Consider the following 22,734-nt stretch of genomic DNA (forward strand, 5'->3'; position numbering starts at 1 on the left):
GTGGGGCTCGAACTCACGAGCCGTGAGATCGTGACCAGAGCCGCAGTCAGTCGCCCAACCGACTGAGCCACCCACGCGCCCCAACGTTAAAATATCTTGTGCATCCTCCTTAATATCCCGTATTTCTAGTCCTTGAGGTTTCTGGGGGTCTGAATTCTCTTTTACTGTTTCTTGGCTCTCTCATGTGTGATGGTTTGTGATCTTTGGTTGTGAGCTTATCTGGACTGATCTCAAGCTCTGAAAATCTAGCTTCTTAACTTGGGCCAGTTTAGCTCAGTTTATTTTTGCCTGAGACTGGATTCATCCCGGATCCTTGCCCCCAGCTCTGTTCCTGGCTTCTGGATCAAGGCCTGGTTTCAAAGGAGCCCCTGGCCCTGGACCACCTACCTATCAGCTCACTTTTGTTCTCCAGTGTTGTGTGGATTTTCTCACTTTGTATGAATCCAGGATGCAATGAAATTACATTTTCATGAGAGCACTAATTATCTTGTGGTGAAAAGTTCACCATAAAGCCAGAAGCCCTGGGGCGCCTAGGGGGTTCAGTGGGTTAAGCGTCTGATTCTTGGTTTGGGCTCAGGTCATGATCTCACTGTTTCTGAGTTCAAGACCCATATCAGGCCCTGTGCTGGTGGCATGGGGCCTGCTTGGGATTCTCTCTCTCTCTCTCTCTCTCTCCTTCTCTCTGCCCCTCCCTTGCTTGCTGTCTTTCTCTCTCTCTCTCTTTCAAAATAAATAAACTTAAAAAAAAAAAAAAGCCAGAATCCCCTCCTCTGTATCACACCCCTCGGCCTCACTCTGGCCAGGACTCAGGTGGCCCCCAGGCTGGGTGGGGGCAGGAGGGGCTTTGAAAAGGCCACTTGAAACCCAAGAATTTAAAGTTTACCAAGACTGATTTCAAGCTTATTGCCAGTGAAATTATTTTTTATTATTTCGTATAACTTTCTAAGAAATTCTGAAGAATTTCCTTAAAGGCTACTTAGGTTCATAACAGTTGTCAACATTCCTAAGTAACACAAGTGAAAACATCACACCAAGTCTGTCCTGAATCTTGGAGCACGATGGGGACGTGTTTGAAAAATTATGAATGGCTTTCAAGTATGGCTTCCAGGTGGAGTGAGGCGCAGGGGTGGTCAAAGTCTTTCCGTTTAGCACAAGTCAGGGTGCGCACAGGCTCCCTTCTTTCCTTGACTCTGGATGCAGGACCCAGCACTCCGCTTGGAAGAAGCCGGGCCACCGGCTGCCACTGGTGCCTGCATAGAGTCGAGGGCTGCACTGCATCATGAACACGGCGGGAGCGCCTGCCGGCCTCAGGCCAGTCAGGCATCATGGGAGTCGGGGTGAGCGCCTGCCCTGGACTCAGGGGCTTCCGTGGCAGGGCGGACACAAGTTGTGCTGACAGAGATATCCAGGTTGACCCTGGTCTCTCCCTGAGCATCGAGCGGGCTCTCTGCTTCCTAGCTGGGTGGCGATGCCCGGCCCCAAGTCTCCTCTTTTATCTGTCCTGGAAGCTGGATGTCCTCTCCATTGCACACCTGGCCATCTGCAGGCTTCCTGGTGGTGATGACAGTGGCAGGCTCCATGCCGTAGACCTGCTGCCTCTCCAAGGGGACATCCATGTGCGGCACATTCTGGCTGCTGGAGGGCAGTGTGTGCGGGAGCCTGAGTTTCTTCAGGGCTGCCTCCCGAGCCCGGATCTCTAAGGCCATTGGTGTGCGGACAGCCCATTTGGCCAGTGTGGGCTCCTTGTCTCCTGCAGAGCAAAAGAAAGTGCCATGAGCACCTGAGGGCGGTGAGCAGAAGGCGCGCCCAGTCCTTGGCCCCGGGTGCAGAACCGGCCCTCTGCAAGGAAGGCCAAGGACAGGTTCCTGGTGCAGTCCGTCCTGACATCTTGCCAGGAGGGCAGCTGCTTCTGCACAGAACATCTGTGTCTGCACACACAGCCCTGCTCAGCGGGTCAGCGGGAACCCTCCTCCACCTATCCCCCATGCTGGGATCCCCGTACTGGGCATCTCCTCAGACCCAGCAGCAATGCTCATGGCTCCTGGTGCAGCGGGCAGGCATTTCCCCACCCACACCCAGGATGACTGGCGGTGCCGACGGCCTTGTCCACCAGTTGTGGGTGCAGCACTGGCCCAGCCCACCAGCCACGTGCACGTCCCAGGCCCACCTGTGCCAGTCCTCAGTGATGTCAGACTCACACCTGCTCATGTGACAGGGACCTCACCCCACCACATGTGGTTTTCAGTCACATTTCCCGGAGGATGGCAGCAGGTACACACTTGTTTGTGGGTCTTCTGGGTTCCCTGTTCCCTGAAGTGCCTAGTCATCATGTGTCTACGTTTTTCCTGCTGGTGTCATAGTACTTTGTGTCCTGGACACCAATTTTTGTCAGCTATGTGTTACAAATATTTTCCCAATTTTTGACAGCCTCCCTTTGTATCTGGGTGTGATCTAATTTCTGTGTATCTTCCTTTAGGGACAGTGCCTTAAAGAAAATCTTGCTTAAGGACCCTCAGTCACCATGAGGACATAAGGACAGTACCAGGAGTGCCCGGGGGGGCTCAGTCTGTGAAGCATCGGACTCTGGGTCTCGGTTCAGGTCAAAATCTCATGGTTTCCTGGGATCGAGCCCCGCATCGGGCTCTGTGCTGACAGTGCTAAGCCTGCTTGGGATTCTCTCTTTCCCTGGCTCTCCACCCCTCCCCTATTCTCCGTCTCTCCCAAAATAAATAAATAAATTAAAAAAAAGAAGATAGTACCAAATATTATCTTCCAGTTTGTATAGTTGTCCCTTCACGCATTATGTCTTTAGTCCACGTGGAATTAATTTGTGTCAACGGTACAAGGTGGGGTCTGGTTTCATTAGTGTTATTCCCACACGGCACCAAATGTTTCCGCGTTTATGAAACAATCTACCCACCCCTGCTCGTCAGTCGCCCCACACCAGAAACAGTGTCCCTGTGCCCACTGACGTGCTCGCGGCCCCTGCAAGCCACCACACCAGGCCCTGTGCTTATTTCTGCACAGACACCACTCTGTCTTTGATTCACAAGCTTCGTGGAAGCAGCCCAGCCAGACATCCTAAATTGCTCCTTTTCTGCTTCTTGGCATTCTTGATCCTTTGCAGTTCCACACACATCTCAGACGCAGGGTTTCGAGCTGGCATCCTGCACTGGCCTCTCTGGGAGGCCTGGCACGCACTCTGTGAACTGTGTCTGTCCGCACTCATCAGGCTCCTTAAAACGTCTCTCTGCAAGTTTTATCATTTTCTCCATGAGTCCGGCATGTCTTTTGTTAGGTCTGTTCCTAGGGACATTGCTTTCTAAAAATGCTACGAAAATGGTCTATTTTTCACTCCCTAACATTCCTTACTTCTGTGTGAAGTGCCTGTTTCACTTTCACCTTAAAACGTGCATCAGCCAGGAGGGCAGCCCTGGGCTGATGGCCCCCTGTACTGCAGGCAGGACTCCACTCTGCTGTAGCTTCCATTACAACGAGTGTAGCTAGTCGATATTCCCTGGAAGGACTCCCCTTTTTTATCGCCAAATATTTAAAAATACGCATTTTATTTGTCTCTGGAGTGTGCCAGCTTGCTCACGACATATCTACAGTCTCATTTGCTGTTCCTGGACTCATTGGACCCGAGTGTGTGCGGGTTTGCAGTGCAGGGCCCTCAGCCCCACTGCCTCGCACAATGCCCCCTGAGCAGCCCTCCTTGCAGGGGAGCCCGCTCACACCACAGACCCAAGCCCCACCTCCGGTCACGCTCTCCGCCTGTCGTCCCTTCTTTGAGTGTCAGGTAACTTCTCCAGTTCCAGCTTCGAGCTCACGAACTCCAACTGTGACCCGTGTGCTACAAAACCCTCAGTCAGCTGCCCCACGTCAGTGGTATTTTCTGCAGCTCTAAGTTTTATTTGGTTTCTCTTCAAATACACGTGCAATTTAAACAAGTTTTCTGTTCTCTTCAGATGTTTTCCCCTTTGCCTGTTGTTTCCCCAAACAACAACCACAGTTACTTTGCATTTGGTCCTTGAGCCCAACTCCCAACATGTGTCTTTTTCGGTGGTGTCCTTGGCCTCCATGAGGGCGTGGCCATGTGGGATGAGAGCGGCTGGTATCTTCCCAGCTCCTGCGAGGGGAGCGCCTCTCGGCACCTGCAAATGGCTGGTCCAGAATCACTTGGTGTTAATCCTCAGCTTGAGGAGTTTGGGGATTTTCTCAGCTCCTTTCGGCTCCAAGGTTCATTCTTGTGTCTTGTGGGAGCGGAGCACGGGGTTCCTCCGGGCTCACCACTACAATGCACGTGTAGCCATTTGAGTCCCGATTTTACAGGATGACTTATCGGCCTTCCATTCTGGCTGCGCCCTGAGCTTGGGCCTGTCTCTCCCTTATGTGAGGCCGTGAGAACCCGGCTCACCAGGGAGGCAGGGACTCTTGGGACATAGGCTGCAGGTGCCCACGGGGCTCTCTGTGGGTTTTTTCTTTGCCTCTGTCCCTGGCTGAGGACCCCTTGTTCTTACCTGTCCACAAGCACCACACCCACATGGACAGCGTGCACATGCATGTGCCTGTGGTGTCAGTCCACTCAGGAGCCAACCTGCCATGTACCCAGACCTGAGGCTCAGGCTCCCTGTCACTTATGCCACTTGCTTGTATTTTATGTTTCTTAAAATCCAGCTTTGGCCCTTTCTGGAATCACGCAGAAATCAAACTCACCCTCTCAGCCTCCACCTCTTTTCTAGAAACAGGAGCCACTGACTCCTGCGGCCACAGGTGTGTTGAAAGGTCAGCCTCCACCTCTTTTCTAGAAACAGGAGCACTGGAGAATTGCACTGTGAGCTCTGAAGTGATGGTGGCAGCAGGAGGCGTCATCGTGGCCAAGGGTAGGTAGTTGTTTAAAAGCTGAGTGGTGAACATTTCCTTAGATGAGGTGGGGCCGTCTCAGAAGGACTCTGGAAGGGTCAGGCGAGTGAACAATGAAATCACCGTGCATTTCGGCAGACAGCGTGCGGGTGGTGGAGTCTGAGCCTCTAACAGAGCACATCAGGCCTTTAGTTCCAGTCACTAGTCAAACTCTCCGTGGCCCTCGCTCTGGTGCCATCATTAGGCTGGCCACCCCTGCACGTCAGGGTCCATGGCTCACATCGGCAGCCACAGCAACGCCATCCAGGGCCAGCTCCTACCTTGCCGGCACTCTGCCAGCGGGGCGTTCAGCCCCACGTCTTGCACCTGCTGCTTTGTGGCACACAGAGCAGGTGGTGGGGCTAGCGTGGGGACGCCAGGCACCATTGGCAGACACTACGTGAGCCCAAGCTTGTCCTCCTTGCCACTGAGACAACAAGCGTCCTAGCCTTTGACTCCCCACCGGTGATTTCTCCCTCTCCTTGTTTTTCTGGAGAAAACATTTTCCTCTTTAGGGAATCAAACTTGGGTGGATGTCAACTCCCACACTGTGTGATGTCTTACCTGAAGCTGGGCCTTTGCCCTCAGCACTGTCTCCTTCCACAGGCAAACTCATTTCCTGTTGGTCCTTTAAGACCTGCAGAGAAATAACAGGAAATACGTGACATGGCATCTCTCGCACTGCCAAAGGGGACAGAATGTAGCAGCAAGAGCACAATTTGGAGATGGAGCCATGACGGGCTCTGGGACACTGGCAGCCATCTCGCCTCTTGAGTTCAGAGCACTCACTTGTATGTGGGGCTGCTGATGAGGCTGCGCTGGGGGGGTGGCTTTTCCCTCTGCATGCGCATCAGGACAGAGACAAGTGGTGCTTTTCCTGATGAGCAGGAGGGTCTCCTGGGGGCCAGCAAAGCCTATTTGGACCATTGGCATGGGGGGAAGACACAACACAGGCCGCCTCATCTTGCTTGGCACCTTCTCTGCACAATCTGCTTGCTGGTGGTGAGTTCTGGCTACCCAGGGGCCCCGAATGTCTTCACACCGTCTCTCGAAAGCAGGAGGTTTCTCCCTTGCCCTGGTGCTACTGGGCCTGCTGACGGTGACTTCAAATCCCCTGCACAGACGACAGGGGAGAGCCTGGCTCTTGCCAAATGGCCGGGGACGGTGCTCCTTCTGACTTACAGGGCTGCGGTGGGACTGGACTGTGCAGCTGTGCACAACTTTCCTTGGAAGGTTCTGCAAGTCCAGTGTCTCTAGGAGATCTCTAAACCCGTACATGCCTTTGTCCTCCTCCCAGAGCCAGCTCTTGAGAATTAGTCAAGATACAAACTGAGGCATGAATGAGGTTAAATAGGAAGGAAATGAAAGGGGAGCCTCATGAACAATGGCTCCCTGAAGAAGAGGAAGCAAACGGGAACAGACTGCAGAAAAGCCAGGCGTGAGGACAATGCTGTTGAGATGGACAGGCCCCCAGGAGACCCAACGCAGAGGCAGTTGTGGGAGCTGAGGTGGGGGCAGGGCTCTGACGGGTAAGAGGTGGGGGCGCCGGCCACAGAGGGCCACAGAGTGGGCAGCAACCTGATAGAGGCAGGACATGTAAGAAAACCCCACAGAAGGAGGTGATGGAGCTTGGAAGCAAAGGTGATCAAGGTATTACTGAAATGATGCCCCAGGGAAGCACACTGTTTGTTTAGAATGAAAACAGAAACACAATGGAGCCGGGCAGTGGAACAGTGGAGGCCTGCCTGCGGGGTAGAGATTTGTGGGGAGGTGGTGACACGTGTTCTCAGAGTGCACATCGGCATCCTTCACCTGAGGACAAAGCCAGGGAACAGGAAGCATGACCAGATGTGACCACTGTGCTAAAGAGAGCCTTTGGGGTCAACTATTCCAGACTCTGAAGCCAGACCAGACATGGTGCACAGCACCAGGGAAGGGATGCTGTCCAACTCTCCCGAGTGAGTGGTGTCAACAAAGCAGCGACAAACCCACCCTTGGTCGTCCTGTGGCTACAGGCCAACAGCCTTCATTCCTGTGCAGGCAGTAGGGACTCTGTACTCCAAAACTTGTCTGTTGTGCCTTTGGTTGGTCTGGTCTGGTCATGTCCCGAGGGGCCGGCACAAGGGCTCGCTTGCCCTGGCCCCCTTGGCAGCAGTAGCTGTCTTTGGGAGCATCTAATGGGACACTTATTCCCCTTATTTGCAGCCAGACATTGAAGGAAAACACTGGCTGACCACAGAGATAATGAGAGAAACTTTGCAACAACAAATACATGTTTTGCAAAAGTAGCTTGGGAGAGTCACAAACTGACAGTTCAACAAGCAAAGATCTACAATCCCAAGCAGTGGGAGAATCTAATGTCCAGACTTAACCACATTATAATACTCAGAATATACAGTTCTCAACAAAAAATTATAAAACATCCAGAGAAACAGGAAAATATGGCGCATTCAAAGGAGAAAAATAATTTGACAGAATTTCCTGGAAGAAGCCCAGACATTTGAATTAGTAGTCACGGACATTAGGTCAGTTATCTTAAATGTGCTCAATGAGCCAAGGTGAAGAATTAAAGGAAGTCATGAAAATACCGAATGAACAAAAAAGAAAATCAATAAAGAGATAGAATTACAAAAAAGAACCAAATTCTGCCACCGAAAAGTGTGAAATTAAAAATTCACTAGAAGAGTTCACAACAGAGCAGGAGAAGAAAGGATCGGTGAGGCTGAAGACAATTGAAATTCTCCAACCTGAGGACCATGGAGAAAAATGGAACAAAGGAAAATGAAGAGCACCTGGTGGACCTGAGGCCCAGAAGGAGAAGAGAGGGGGCAGAGAGAAAAAGTATCTGAAGAAACACAGCCTGCACGCTTTCCAAATCCGATGGAAGATATGGATCTACACATCCAAGAAGCTCAACAAACTCCAAGCAAGATAAACTCAGAAGGGTTCACACCAAGACACAGCATTGCCAGATTCTCAGAACCCAAAGAGAGGAGTCTGAAAGCATTGAGAGAGAAGTGGTTAATCACATACAAGGGGCCTCAGTAAGATCAACAGCTGATTTCTCATCAGAAACCATGGAGTCCAGAGGGCACCTTTCAAGTCCTGGAAGGAAAATCAATCTGCCGACCAAGAATTCTAAATCCAGCAAAACCATATTTTGGGAATAAAGAAGAAATTAAGATGTTCTTAGATAAACAAAAGCTGAGAGAACTCATGAGCAACAGACCTCCCCTACAAGAAATGCTAAAGGGAGATATTTAGGCTAAAACAGAGGCTCTAGACAGTAGATGAAATAAAGTACGCTCAAAAAGATAACCACACAGGTTGAGACATAAGCCAGGATTGTCGTACTTTGGTTTGTAACTCCTCTTCTTCTCTAGGTGACTTAAAAGACCAATTCACAGAATAATTATAAATCTTTCTTAATGGGCACACAATGTGTAAAGATGTAACAATATAAAGGAAGAGGTAGGAAGATGTATAGGATCAGAGTATATATTACCGAAATTAACGTAGTATTATTCAAACTAGACTCTTATAAGTTTAAGGTATTAATTGTAATCCCCAAGGTAACCAGTAAGAAGGTAACTAAAAAGTATAAGCAAAAGGAAAGAAGATGGGAATCACAATGGCACAGTATGCAAATTCAACTAAATACAGAAAGGCAGTAGTGGAGGAAGTATGGAATAAAAAGTATACGAGACATACAAAAAATAAATCAGTGGGGGAAAGAAGGTCCATTTGATGTTTAGCGAAAGCAGCTGGAACAACAGAAACCCACCTGGAACGGATGAAGCTGGATCCCTACCTCACACTAAACACACCAATGATCCACAGAGTGAGGACTCAACTCTCAAAAGCAAATGTTGAAAATTAGTAGTGGAAAGTATAGATGACTGTCTTTTAGAAGATTGGGTTCAAGATTAAACGAGACCAAAAAGCATTATCATAAAATATGCACAAGTGTGAGTGTGACTCTGACTCATCAAATGTTGAGTTCAGCTAAGCATCGAGTCGAGTTGCTGTGACACTCTATCTGTAATTCACCCAACTAATGAGGCGTTTGTATCAAGCATATATAAAGAACACAAATATATCTATAAGAAAAGCAGAAACAGGCCAGGAGGAAAATGGGCCAACGACAAGAGCAAGCACTTCCCACAGAAGGAAATTCACGTGGCTAATGCACATTCAGCACCATCGGTGGTGAGGGGAAGGCTGGGAGGGATCATGAGCCGCCAGCCGCACCACTAGGTGCCCCGGGTGTTGGGGACGACACGGACCCACGGGGCTCTGAATATGCATACGCTTCTGCGGGACTGCAGACCGAGCACCCCTGTAGAAGAGTCTGGCCTTGTAGAAGAGATGGCCTACTGCTCATCACAGAGGCCTGCACGGGGGCACACGTCCTGCTGGCCCACAGCAGAGGGGAGTTACAAGAAGCAGTCGCAGAAGGAAGGCAAATGAGCTCCGCCACCCGGGACAGGGAACCACCGTTTTGACCGAGAGGTGATTCCCCCAAATTCCAAACATCACATACACACTATGTCCTTTCTGTGAAGTAAAGAGTAACCGATGTGTTGTGAGCATCTATTTTTTAGGAATACGTATGATGTGAAACACTGAAGTGAAAGGAAAACATGAGAACAAAGAGCGTGGCCAAGCCACATACACAGAAGCAGACCACATGTGGCTGGGCCACACAGAAGCTGACCACATCAGGACCCTGCCTTTTTCTGGGGGGGTGGGGTGATGCTTCATCTGTTACCAAAAATAAATAAAATACTGAGTAAACTTAGGAAGCAGGTAATGCAGAGATCAGTGATGAGTCTGTGTCCTCAGATGAGGATTATAATTAATGGGCAGCAAGGTCCAAAGCAGGTGTGATGGGGGACGGGGGTTACCATTTACTGAGCACCAGTCCCAGCTGGACACCGGCAGCAGGACTCGGGACCCCACACAGAGTCCATGCATATCTTGCAAGCGTGCAGACCCAGGCACTCCAGGAGGTTAAAGAACTTACTCTGGGCTGTGGAACCAGTCACGCTTGCACACCAGAGTGGACTCCAAGTCCAAGTGTGTCTTATGGCGCCCATTTTTCTCTAATGACTCTGCTAAGAGCTACGGGCCTTGGGGTCACCCGCAGAGGGGTGGGCCTGGTGTGAAGTGGGGCACACAGGGTGTCAGGATTAAACGCGGGTTCCAGAATGAGCAGAGAGGAAGCCCCAGCCCGGGGAACGGCGTGAGTTCAGTGAATGTGCATGGGCGGCTGAGCACCAGGGTCTGAGGGGCCCTCTCAAGTGCAGTCAAGCTCGAAGCCGAGGCTTCCAGCACATTGTCTGGAGCCTCGTGCTGTTACAGAAGCAACTCAGGCCCCACTGGCTGGGTGGCCTCGTGAGCCACTCTGGAAGGGAGCACACAGAAGGATGGACGGTGGGACCCGGGTCCTCCACAGCCCTGCCTCGCTGGGTTCTACACTCACCTGCTGGTGAGGCTGCCACCATACTGTGTCTACCTGTGTCTCCTGCCTGGCCACACAGGCCACCCCACACGCCCTGTCCTGGGGCCATGAGCGTATCATCTGCAGGCTTCCTCACTCAACCCCGTGTGTGGCTCACACGCTCTGTGTTGACCGTCAGTTATACACACCCCTTCTCTATCCCAACATTTATCCTCAACATTTATTATGAAAAACTCCAAACACACAGAAAGTTGAAGGGATTACACAGGACACCCTGAAAACACCCACTGCTGAGAGTCTATCACAGCGGGCGTTCTGCTCTGTGTCACCTACCACGTGGCCATCACCAGCATGTGGCACCAGAGCACACATACGAGGCTTGTTTTAGGGACACCTGTCTGGGGACTCCGCTTCTCACACACACGGGCCCCTGTCAGGAGCGTGATCTGCTCTCGCTTCTCCTCCTACTCCACACACACCGTCGGTGCTCTTTGTGTAGTGGCCCAGGCACCCAGTAAATGCAGAACACCAGTGCGACCAGCATCCAGGTATGGTGCTGAGCCCAGCTTACGAGGGAGCCCCAAGCCCTACATCTGAGCACAGGCTCACCTTCAGTGGCAGGTGGTCCTCTGTGCCGGCGGCCAAGGTGGGGTGTAGGGTGAAGTCACTGGATAGCGACAAGGACACCTTGCTCCCAGGTAGGCTAGGGCAGAGCAGGGAAGGAGGAACACATTACAGAGCAGGCCCTCGCTGGGCGGGCTAGCACGTGGGGACCCTGCAGGCTCCACGGTGTCCGTGGACATCTCCCCGCTGGGGCCCCCTCTTATCTGCAGGCTCGGGAGCAGGCAGCGCCTGGAGGCTGAGTGCCAGAGGGGGTCCCGCGCCATAAACATGCAGAAGGTTCATGCGAGAAGGACACTGCAGGCTTCCACCACCAGCGGAAAATTAAAACAAGCCACCCCGTGGATTTCTGCTGACAGAAATGCCTTTAAAACCAGACAGAAGCAGCTTCACCTGCATGATGGACCCTCCCCCTTATTCATATATTCACTGTTTGGCTGATTTGTACATAACCAGCAGACCATACACCCTAGACAGATAAACAGCCGGAAAGAAGTACTCCCAATAAGTTTGTCTGCCAGCGACCGCCAGGAACACAGGCTGCATTAAGTCCTACAAGGTTTCCCTGTGATCGACGTCCCAGGGAGGCCCTGGGTAGGTGGGCCTCGAGGACTAAGACTCGGGTGAGGCCTCAGGAGCAGGCCACGGAAGGTGTCTAAAGCGCTAGCTGCTCAACTGGGTCCAAACTCTTTGGTTACCAAAGAAACATTTTCTGCAACAATCCCTGCGGGCCAGAGCAGGAGGTGTGTGTGTGTGTGTGTGTGTGTGTGTGTGTGTGTGTGTGGTGGGTGACATTCAAGTAAATAACTTGCCCTTTTTAATTTTACTTCAAATGCATTAAAGGGCACTTGGTACAAAGTTACTGAGGTTGTGAAGTCAGGATACAATATTCAGACACTTACAACTGCGAAATATTCCCCAGAACCATCCTTCCAGGAACAGAGGGAGCCTGTGCTCACCGTGTGCTCAGGGAAATGTAGGGGAGACAGCACAGACCTCGCTGACACGGGTGCTGTGAAGCCTCCTGTTACTCATACTCCAGGAGAAGATGACGTCTTGTCAAGGGGACGGTAGTCACCGTGTTTCGCTACACCTGATTTATTCTCTAAAATGTGTGCTTGAAGCTGGGCCATGATGTGAAAGGGGCTACTCTCTGTCTCTGTGGCACAGGAGGGGCAGAGGCCGTGTGCTCCCCAGGGGCCTGCAAGGTGCAGTCACCCACCTGGCACACGGTGAGCCCTGCCACTGCTGCACACGGTCATGGACCGCGGTGTCCTCTGCAAGCGGCACATGCTCACAGACAGAAAGTAGACGGGCATCGCTTACACCTGTGCACTAGCTCACATGTTACTTGTGAAGAACCTAGAGAGGTCTCATCGCAAGCTCCAGTGAGCGGAGTATGGCGAGCCCTTCGGGGGGCAGTCCGCATCTGTGACGTCAAGGGAAACTGGTTTGTCTTCGATCACGTCATCACAGTACCCCAAGGTTTCCCACAAAAGACTGTGTTCCTCGGGAATCATGGTGAAGGCTTTGAGACACGGGAAGCACCTGCAGGAGGCTCAGAGACTCACCCGAGGGCAGATAAAGTCAGGCTGTTGTCTATTTCCTGTGAGAGAAGAAATGATTGTTCACGACAGGAAACAAGATGGAGTGGTCAATGTCGAGCTTATTGTTAAACAAAACCCACATTCTTTATTACCCGATTTGGAGCAAACATTCTCAGGGTCCCAGGGTCAGGGAAGGGGTCTGTGAGGGAGCGCACTCCACAGCCAGTGCCCACACTGGCCAAGGGGCCCGCTCAGGACCGGTATGTGTCACACACGGCCACCGGCGGGCCCTGACCTCTGTGGCAGGTCTGCATGCGGGCAGCTGCCAAGACTGAGGCGCACAGAAGAGGGGCCGCCTGAGGACTCGGAGGGCTGAGGGGAGACACCCCAGGAGAGTCTGACCTTGACAGCACCTGGGTCTCAGGGCAGTCAATACCTAAGTACGGTATTTTTTTTTTTTTTTAGTTTTTTTATTTTTTTAAAATATACATCCAAATTAGCATATAGTGCAACAATGATTTCAGGAGTAGATTCCTTAGTGCCTCTTACCCATTTAGCCCATCCCCCCTCCCACAACCCCTTCCATAACCCTCTGTTTGTTCTCCATATTTATGAGTCTCTTCTGTTTTGTCCCCCTCCCTGTTTTTATATTATTTTTGCTTCCCTTCCTTTGTGTTCATCTGTTTTGTGTCTTAAAGTCCTCATATGAGTGAAGTCCTATGATTTTTGTCTTTCTCTGACTGACTATTTCACTTAGCATAATACCCTCCAGTTCCATCCACGTAGTTGCAAATGGCAAGATTTCATTCTTTTTGATTGCCAAGTAATACTCCATTGTATATACCACATTTTCTTTATCCATTCATCCATTGATGGACATTTGGGCTCTTTCCATACTTTGGCTATTGTTGATAGTGCTGCTATAAACATTGGGGTGGATGTGTCCCTTTGAAGCAGCACACCTGTATCCCCTGGATAAATACCTAGTAGTGCAATTGCTGGGTCATAGGGTAGTTCTATTTTTAGCTTTTTGAGGAAGCTCCATACTATTTTCCCGAGTGGCTGCACCAGCTTGCATTCCCAGTACGGTGTTATTTTTATTTCACAATGGATATCTGGTTGTTCCAGGACCATTTGTTGAAATTTTCACTTCTCCCCAAAGGATTGCCTTGGCCATAAATGTGAAGGCTTACTTCTAGAATTTTTATTCTATTCCATTGACTACACTAACCTGATTACTATAGCTTTTTAGTAAATTTTGAAGTCAGATTGTATAATTCTTCCAATTTTGTTCTCTTTTCAAAATTGTTCTGGCTACTCCAGGTACTCTGAATTTCCATGTACATTTTATGATCAGCTTGTTGGTTAAAAAACAACAACAACAACAACACACAAAAAAACAGAACCTCCTAGGAATTCAATAGGGATTGTACTATGTCCATAGATCAGTTTTGGGGGAAATGCTATCTTAACAATATTGAGTGTTCATATCCATGAACGTTGTATATCTTTCCATTATTTTAAATGTCTTCAGTTTCTCTCAGCAACGACTTATAACTTTCAATGTATAGACTTTACTACAGTTTTGTTAAATTCATTATTGTTAATGCTATTGTTAATAAAATAACTAATATTATTTTCAGTGGCATTTTTGCCAAATACAGAAATATGATTGGACTTGCTATTTTTTTTAACAATACAAAGTCAAAAGATTTGTTTTTTAACAACTGTTTCCATTCCAGATAATGGCAAATTACATAAAACTTTTCTAGGTCAGCCAAGGCAATGGAGAAATTTTTACTTTGACCACGTGGTGGCAATTTGCTGTGGAGCTAGCTGGAGGCACGCAGAGGTTCCTGACGCCAGGTAGGGACTGTATTTGATTTCAGGTGTGCTCTGGATAACACTGAAGATAAATGTCCCAGAGCTTACTGGAGAGCACTTTACCTGCCTCTTGCAAAGCTATTTCATTACTAGTAGTTTTGTTTTTTGTTTTGTTTGTATTTTAGAATCATGTTGTCTGTGATCAACACAGTTTCACTTTCTATTCTTTATTCCTTTTTCTTGTCTTATTGCACCAGCTGGAACTTCAGTACATCCTTGCCTTGATCCCGGTTTTAAGAGGGATGTACTCAGTCTTTCACCAGGAAGTATGTTAGTTGTATTTAATAGGTGTATTGCATAGGTCAGAATGAAGATCTTTTCATTTCATTCCTAATTTGTTGAGAATATTTTTTTGTCACACGTAAGAGTTTCTTATTGGCAACTCCCTTTCTGAATTGACATCGCCATATTATTGTCATTTATTGTTGGTATTTTGTAGAATGTCAAATAATTTTCACATAGCCATGGTACTTAATCCTGCATGCTGCTAGATTCGGTTTGCTAACACTTAATCAATGGTGTCTGTCTGTGTTTTCTTGAAGGATTTTGCCTCGTGATATTCTTTTGGGATGACATTGTCTGGCTTTGGTATCAGGTTGGAACTGGCCTCACAGAACAGGTCTCCCTTCTTCTATATTCTGAGAGGGTGTGTGTCATTATTTTTTAAAAATTCAGTAGAATTCGACAGTGTTGGTGATTTGTGTAAATTGGCTGGAAAGGTAACTACCTTTCTTAAGTGAGAAATGCATTTTTCAACACTGGAAGATTTAGAATGAATATACAAATGTTTAAAAGCTCCAGACCCCATGCTATTACTACTGTGGCACTAGAAAGCCATATGACCATATCTGGCATATACAGTTTTGAAAACAGAAGAAAATGTATCCTCAGGGGTGTGGGGTGGGGAGGGTTTAAGCCGGTGGGATCCTAAAGCTCCACGCACACCAAGAGGCGAGCCCAGCCATCAAAGTGGGATGATGATCTATCTCAGATAATCCACAGAGGGATTAAACGTGATGATGGATGACAAGTGTCCAGCAGAGTGACAATGAACGGTCACAGCTTCCTTGGATTCCTGAGACAGGATGGGAATAAGGTGGCCCTGAGACTGCTCTACTACACATTCTAGAGGCGAGCTCCAGAGCCACACACCAGAGAGAGGGCTTCCACATGTTCGCCTGGACACACGTTATAACCAGCGGGGGTACATGGCCCTCACGGTCATACATGGTCAACACCCACATGGTCATCACATCTTTGCTTCTTGAGATGTGTCCTTCATGTCACTCAGAAGCTGTGTGGCCACCACCACCCAAGAAGGGATGGCAGGGATGGGGCGCCAATAGATGCTATCACTGCCACAGCCACCACTGTGACCCCTGGAATGGAGCATCAGCCTGGTCTCCATGCATGTAAAGTGTGTACTTGTTGGAAGGCTTGATGGGAGCGAGTGGCGGGGAGGGGTCATGCCATAATTGTGTTGGCTACGGTTTAAGCTGTGACTTGGCCAGTCACACACAGTCCCCACTGAAGACCGGCCTCCAGCATCTCCAACACGGAGCTCTGACTCCAGGCTCTGCAATGAACGCAGTGGACCAGATATGTCCCTCCTCCCCGCTGACCTGGGAGATGAGCAGGGGCACCCTTCTGCCGTGACAGTAAGTGGGTCACTGAGCCCTTCCTGGCCAGAATCCCGCCAGCTTGCTGGAGTGCACACATGTCACCCAAGCACACGTGTGATGCTTCCGTTCCAGTAGCACCCATTTTTCCGTCATGTTTCTCTGCTCACACACATGCCCTGTGTTTTAGATCGTTTGTGCTGCCCGCCTTGTTTCCCTTTATCCCCCTCCCACCACTGTCCTGTTCAAGCAGTGTCCCCGGAGGACACCATAAATGCCTTAAACCAGCCAGACAAGCAGGTCCAAATACTGTCCTGCCCTTGCTCTTGTGGGGAGCTTAGACTCAGCACTGGACCCCACCCGGCCGTGCCTCACTTACCATCACCCACAAGTCCTCCATGAACGTGTTGGTGGAGGAGGGTGGACCTGAGTGCACATCCAGCAGCAGGTGGTTGAACTTCACTCTGTGAGATGGCAGGGGGAAGGGGAGACACTCATCAACAAGGACGGCCACTGCTTCCTGGAGGGGATACTGATGGCTGCCGGAAACCACAGGCCACAGCATCACACAGCCTCCTTACCACCCTTTCCCCTCAGGTCCACTGCATGGTGGGAGACCCCGGGAGGGCAGGGGAGGAGCACCTAAAGGGAGAGCTGCAGGAGCAGCAGGGGGTGTCAGGAAGAAGGGGTGCCCCTGCAGATCAGGAGGGGATTTGGGAAGAGACCCTGGGTTTGGAAGGAAAGAGATGTTCAGGAATTACCAAGAGCAATGGTGGGGATGTAGGTCGTGGGACACTCAGCTAACTGAACTGTGCAAGTGGATTGAACAGTGTCCACCAATGACCTCACATTGCTGTAAGGGGGGTTTTCAGATGCAGCGACTCTAGCAGCTCAAGGTGTCATCACCTGAGACCAGGGTCAGCCCGACGACCGCATCCGTGCAAGAGGACAGGCCCTCAGCCCGACGACCGTGTCCGTGCAAGAGGACAGGCCAGCCCTCGGCCCGACGACCGAGTCTGTGCAAGAAGACAGGCCTTCGGCCCGACTACCACGTCCATACAAGAGGACAGGCCCTTAGCCCAATGACCGCATCCGTGCAAGAAGACAGGCCCTTAGCCCGATGGCCGTGTCCATGCAAGAGGACAGGTCAGCCCTCGGCCCGACCACCATGTCCGTGCAAGAGGACAGGCCCTAGCCCGACGACCGCGTCTGTGCAAGAGGACAGGTAGGCCCTCAGCGGGATGACCACTTCCATGCCAGAAGACAGTCAGGCCCTTGGCCTGACGACCGCATCCGTGCAAGAGGACAGGCAGGCCCTCCTGGTTCGTTAATTTTCAATCATTCTTGCCAGAAAGGGGCAAAATGGGAAAACTGAAGAGACAAAGGGAAAACAGCGTCAGGTTCGAGCCAAGGAGAGAAGCCAAGTGCAGGTCCTATGACTGGGGACATGTCGAGGTGAGTCCGGCTCCAGCCTCCAGAGCAGTGAGACGGTACATTTCTATTTTTTAAGCCACCTGTTTTGTGGTCCTTTGTCAGGGCAGCCCTGGCAGACCGAGACCCTCACCCTAACGTGAGCATATTTCTCATTTCTCCATGTTCTGAGGTGACTTTCCACGCTGGTACAGTTTCAAAGTGGAGACCAAGTGCACGTTTTAAAATGTGTGCTTACCCTGGGTTGTGACCTTCATAATGGGCCACTTTCTGCTTCTGTGACTTTGCAGGGGTGCACTTTGGGTGCGTGTGTGCCTGCAGGGCTGTCCTCTGTGTGACTCCTCGCAGGCTCAGAATGAGCAGGCATGGCTCAGGAGAGACGGGAAACTAGGTATTATCGGAGGTCATAAAAAGGAGGCTGGGACCCGCTCCCCACACGTTCTCCGACTGACACACAGAATAAATGAGCGCTGACGCTGGTGTGCTAGTTCAGATGCAAGTTGTCCACAGGGAGAGAATTACTGCATTTCCCCAAGCACGTGGAGCGCAAAAGGTCCCTGCGTAGCTGTACGTGGTACTGTTACGTTAAACAGAGCTATTTCCTACTGTGTTGTCACATTATTTAAAAATATCCCATCAGAGATGAGTCACTTTCCAAAGCAATTTGACTTAAGATCGCGTAGCCATTTTCATTCAGAGAGAACAAGTCCAACAAGCTTACAACCTACCTGTGTGAGGGTGATTTCAGGTCACCTGTGGCTGCCTGTGGGGGTAAAGGAAAAAGAAGAAGAAATTGTTGGTACTGAGGCTATTCGTAGGAAATCAAGTCCGTCATTAGTTTCAGGTGCGTGTGGCTCAGAGACTTCCCAGGAAGGGGTCTCTGTGTCAGAGGTTAAGAATACATTGAAGATTTTAAGAAACTGTCAAACTACTTTCCACAGTGGTATCACTGTAAACCCCCGACGACTTTGCACACCTAGCTACGGGCCTCCGGTTCCTCTGTGTCTCCCGCTGCTGGTGCCGGTACCCTTTCTCAGGGAGCCGTTCCAACTGTCTTACCGTGGCTTTAGTTGCACTTTCCTAGTGGTGAATGATGTTGAACATCTTGTCAGGTGATTATCTGCCACCCATATATCCTATTTGGTAAAGTTTATTAGAATCTTTTCCCCATTTTAAAAATGGGGCCGTTTTTCCCTATTAAGTGTTGAGAGTTGTTTATTTATTCTGGATTTAAGTACAGGGTTTGCAAATATTTATTCCAACCTGTGACTTACATTTTTATTTTTGCAGTGGTGAATTCTGAACAGGAAATGCTTTCTTTTATAAAAAAGTCAAATTTTCCACTTTCTTCATAGTGGTTTTGGTGCCCATATTAAAGAAAACTTTGTCTACCTCAAGATCACAAAGGTTTTCTTCTGTTTTCTTCCTAAAGTGTTATAGGTTAGCCCCTAAATTCAGAACTGTGGTTGATTTTGAGTTATTTTTGTGTGTATGGTGAGAAGCAGCTATTAAGCTCTTCCCCGCCCTCTTTTTTTACATATGGTCATCCAATTGTTCTGGCACAGCTTATTAAAGATACTCTCATCTCTCCCTGTTTAATTATCCTGGCACCTCTGTTTAACACCCACTGATCAGGTTTTATTTCTGGACTTTCTATTCTGTTCCCTTGACCTGCATGTCTACCCTCACTGGGCACACCACCCTCACGGCTCACACTGTCCTGACTACTGTAGCTTGATAGTTCATTTTTAAGTCAGATTGAGTAAGTCCTCCAATTTGCTGCTTCTTTTTCTAAATTCTTTTGGTCACTCTACGTCCTTTGGATTTCTGTATCTATTTTAGGGTTGGCTTGCTATTTCCTTAAAGAAAAAAGCTTGCTGGAAACTCAATAGGGCTCATGGTAATTATGTAGATCAATTTTGGGGGGAGTTTTCTATCATGACAATATTTTGCGTTCCAGTCCACAAATATTCTAAATCTTTCCGTTTATTTGGATTGTGTTCAGTTTCTCTCATCGATAGTTTGTAGCTTTAAGTATACACATTTGGTGCTTGTTTTATTTTATTTTATTATTTTCAATGCTATTACAGATGGAATGGTTTTCTTAATATCATTTTGAGATTTTTCATTGTTAGTATACAGAAATATAATGGGGGTTATTATATTCATTTTGTATTCTACCACCTTGCTGAGCTATCTTATTATTTCTACTATATTTTTTGCAGATTTGTTAGAAGCATGTTTCCTGCAAATAAAATCAGGTTCATTTTCAAATCTGTATGTCTTTGTATTTCTTGCTGTATTACACTGGCTGGAACTTTAGTAAAATGTCAAACAGAAGTTTGAGGTGGACATTCTTGCCTCAGTCTCAATCTGTGAAGAGCAGACATAAACAGACACACACACACACACACACCCCTTACTCCACGTCTGTGTCCTATAGTTATTCCGTAACACTTTTTTAAGAATGGACAATTTCAAACACCCAGAAAAGTGGAAAGGATTGTACAAGAATGCCCAAACACTCAACTTCTCGGTTCTATCATCATTAAAATTTTGCTGTGAATATTTCTTTTTAACCATGTGACTATCCATCCATCATTTTATTTTCTGGTGCTTTTCAAAGCCAGCAGGACACAGACATCAATACCCTTCGTTAAAGCACACGGATGCCACTTCAGTCTTCGCACACCCAGATTGCATTGCATTTATCTCTTTCTCCCCCCTTACACACACACACACACACACACACACACACACACACACACTATAAGCCCTACAGTTAAGGATATTTTCTGTCAGTTTTTCTTCTCTTCTCCCTCCACCTTTGTTCCCATACGAGTAGCATGCCTGGGTACTGAGTAAATGCTTCAAACCAGTCAAACAAGCAATCCCAAGCGTTTTCTGTCCTCATTCTGGGGGCAGCCTGAGACCTTTCACATGCCCAGCGGCTCTCACCTGCAGCGGGGAGCTCTCCTCACACGTGGTGATGGTGGAACGCAGACCCGGGCACCTCAGCTGCGGCGGGGCCTCCTTGCGCTGCTCTCTACAGGGATGGGGCAAAAGGGAGGACAGACTTCCATGAGCAAAGAAGGGCCTTGCTTTGTGTAGTGAGCTCAGAGAGCACCGCTGACGGCTGCAAAGCTCCATGCACTGGCTGCCATCGTGACATGCTCATCTGCAGAGCCTCAGAGCCAGGAGCTCCTGGGAGGCCGTCCGTGTGCCCTCGGGTTGGCTGCACAACGGAGGACACGGCGCAGGAGCACCATCCATAAAGGTCTATGACTGCTTGCCGGTGGGAGGCCACAGGGGTGCTTCTTCCTGCTGCGGCACCCCCACGCTGGGCCACTGCGTTCTTGAGTCTGTGTGTGCAGCAGGGCTCAGTTACAAATGGACAAAGTGACCTGCCTTGGAGACCATGGCATTGTCACTTTGTGCTCATTCCTTGCAGCAACTGTAGGAAACTGAGGACTGTCCTTGATTACCCAAGTAGGTCCAATGCAATCACACGAATCCTTAAAAACTGAGAAATGAGGAAAAGGAGGAAGTCCGAGAGATCTAAAATATGAAGAGACTAGACCCACCATTACCAACTTAGAGATGGAAGGGCCACATAGCAAGAGTGGGAAAGCAACAGCTGCACTGGCATTCTCTATCTGCCCCGAAGCAGACTCTTCCCCATAACCTCCAGAAGGGAGGGCTGACCTGGTGAGCCGTGACTGTTGCCTTGGGAGGCACCAATCAGGGACCCAGCTGAGCTTGCCAGGCACATGACCCACAAGCGCTTTCAGACGAGTCTTAGTTCAAGCCACTACATTTGTGGGAATTTGCCAGATAGCAATAAAAAATTAATACAAGCCACTTGATGGACATTAGCTGAGCAGAACACCTGTAGAATTAGGCAAGAAGTATCTTCACACGTGTGATCCTACTTTTGCAGCAGATTAATGGTCCAGAGGAAATACTCCCAATAAATTGGTCTGATACCTACTAATAGAGAGAAGCACCCTAGAGAGTGCTACACTAAGTTCTCCCCTAAAATATACCAGTGATTTACATCATGGAACTCCACAGGCACTTACTGAGTGGATTTTTCTTTTGGGGGGATTGACAGAGTGCCATGTGATTTAAAGATACTCTTTGATCTCTTGGAGCTGACATTCTGACAGTGGGCTTTGCCTAACATGTAAGTTACACGTGAGTGTCCAGGTCAAACTAGGGACACTTCTGCAGGAAAGAGAGGCCACTGGGACAGATGGCCCAGCGCATTGAGAGGGCTTGTCTCTCAACACAATCGACCTTTCAATACAAAGGTTAGCAGCTCCCTTTCCAGTTGGAGAAGGGAACACTATAGTGATTGAAAATAAGAAATAACATTCCAGAAATGAGGAATATGGTCCCTCCCAAAGATGAAGTAACTTATATTCATAAAAATTATGTTTCTTTTTCTTTTAACTATGTCCACGATGTATGGAATTTTTTTAAGTGTATTTATTTATTTTGACAGAGAGAGGCCTTGGGGAGAAGGGGCAGAGAGAGAGGCAGAGAGAATCCCAAGCAGGCTCACTGCTGCCAGCACAGAGCCCAACGTGGGGCTCAACCCCACAAACCGTGAGATCATGACCTCAGTAGAAACCAAGTGTCCCATGCTTAACCGCCTGAGCCACCCAGTGGCACCACAATATATGGAATTTTTAAAAGGGGCTCTAAAGAGTTGAACAATGTGATTACAATTTTATAAAAACAAAGCATTGTGAGTATAACTCACAAAATAATACTAAAACGGAACTTGGAAGACAGTCCTCGGAGCACCAGCAGTGACTGCAGTGCGTGGGGCGGCCAGAGACTTGAGGTCCCCAGTTCCTGCGCAGTGTCCACACCGACTGCCCAAAAACGGGGTTAGTCTCAGTTGCTTCTAGAGGCGGCTGGCCCCCAGGCTGGACAGGGCGAGGGGCACGTGCTCAGATTGTACCTAAAGGACCGCAGTGTGGCAATGCTTCAAGTGAAACTCCAAACGACCCGGGTTTTCCCAGAAGCATGGCTACCGGGTGTCTAAGGAAACAAATGCAAAAGGAATGAGCGGATTCTTTGGAGGGATTCCCGATCCTCGGTCGAGAACCAGCACCAGCCCTGTGACCTGCCCAGCTCCACCAGAACATGGGAGTCGCCCCCCACCCGTTTCTGCGAGGGCCGAACTTCCGAGAGCACCACAGAACTGGGGCACTTACGGCCCGCTCCCCCAGGGGAGACCGACTTCTGGGGCAGT

General features: G+C 49.2%; 1 protein-coding gene across 1 annotated transcript; it reads right to left on the bottom strand.

Annotated features, from left to right (window-relative positions):
- Positions 1 to 805: 805 nt before the first annotated feature.
- On the bottom strand, positions 806 to 22,678 carry LOC128774625 (uncharacterized). The gene is made up of 7 exons (XM_053893686.1): positions 20,427 to 22,678; positions 18,197 to 18,231; positions 16,417 to 16,501; positions 12,559 to 12,593; positions 10,976 to 11,069; positions 5,467 to 5,539; positions 806 to 1,750 (listed from the first exon to the last, which is right to left on the bottom strand). Exons 1-7 carry the CDS (start codon positions 20,616 to 20,618, stop codon positions 1,455 to 1,457), a joined length of 810 nt encoding a protein of 269 aa, XP_053749661.1. The 5' UTR covers positions 20,619 to 22,678; the 3' UTR covers positions 806 to 1,454.
- Positions 22,679 to 22,734: the final 56 nt, after the last annotated feature.

This window comes from Panthera pardus, unplaced genomic scaffold (genome assembly GCF_024362965.1).
Source record: "Panthera pardus isolate Hobbes unplaced genomic scaffold, ASM2436296v1 HiC_scaffold_345, whole genome shotgun sequence".
In the NCBI taxonomy this organism is placed as follows: Eukaryota; Metazoa; Chordata; class Mammalia; order Carnivora; family Felidae; genus Panthera; species Panthera pardus.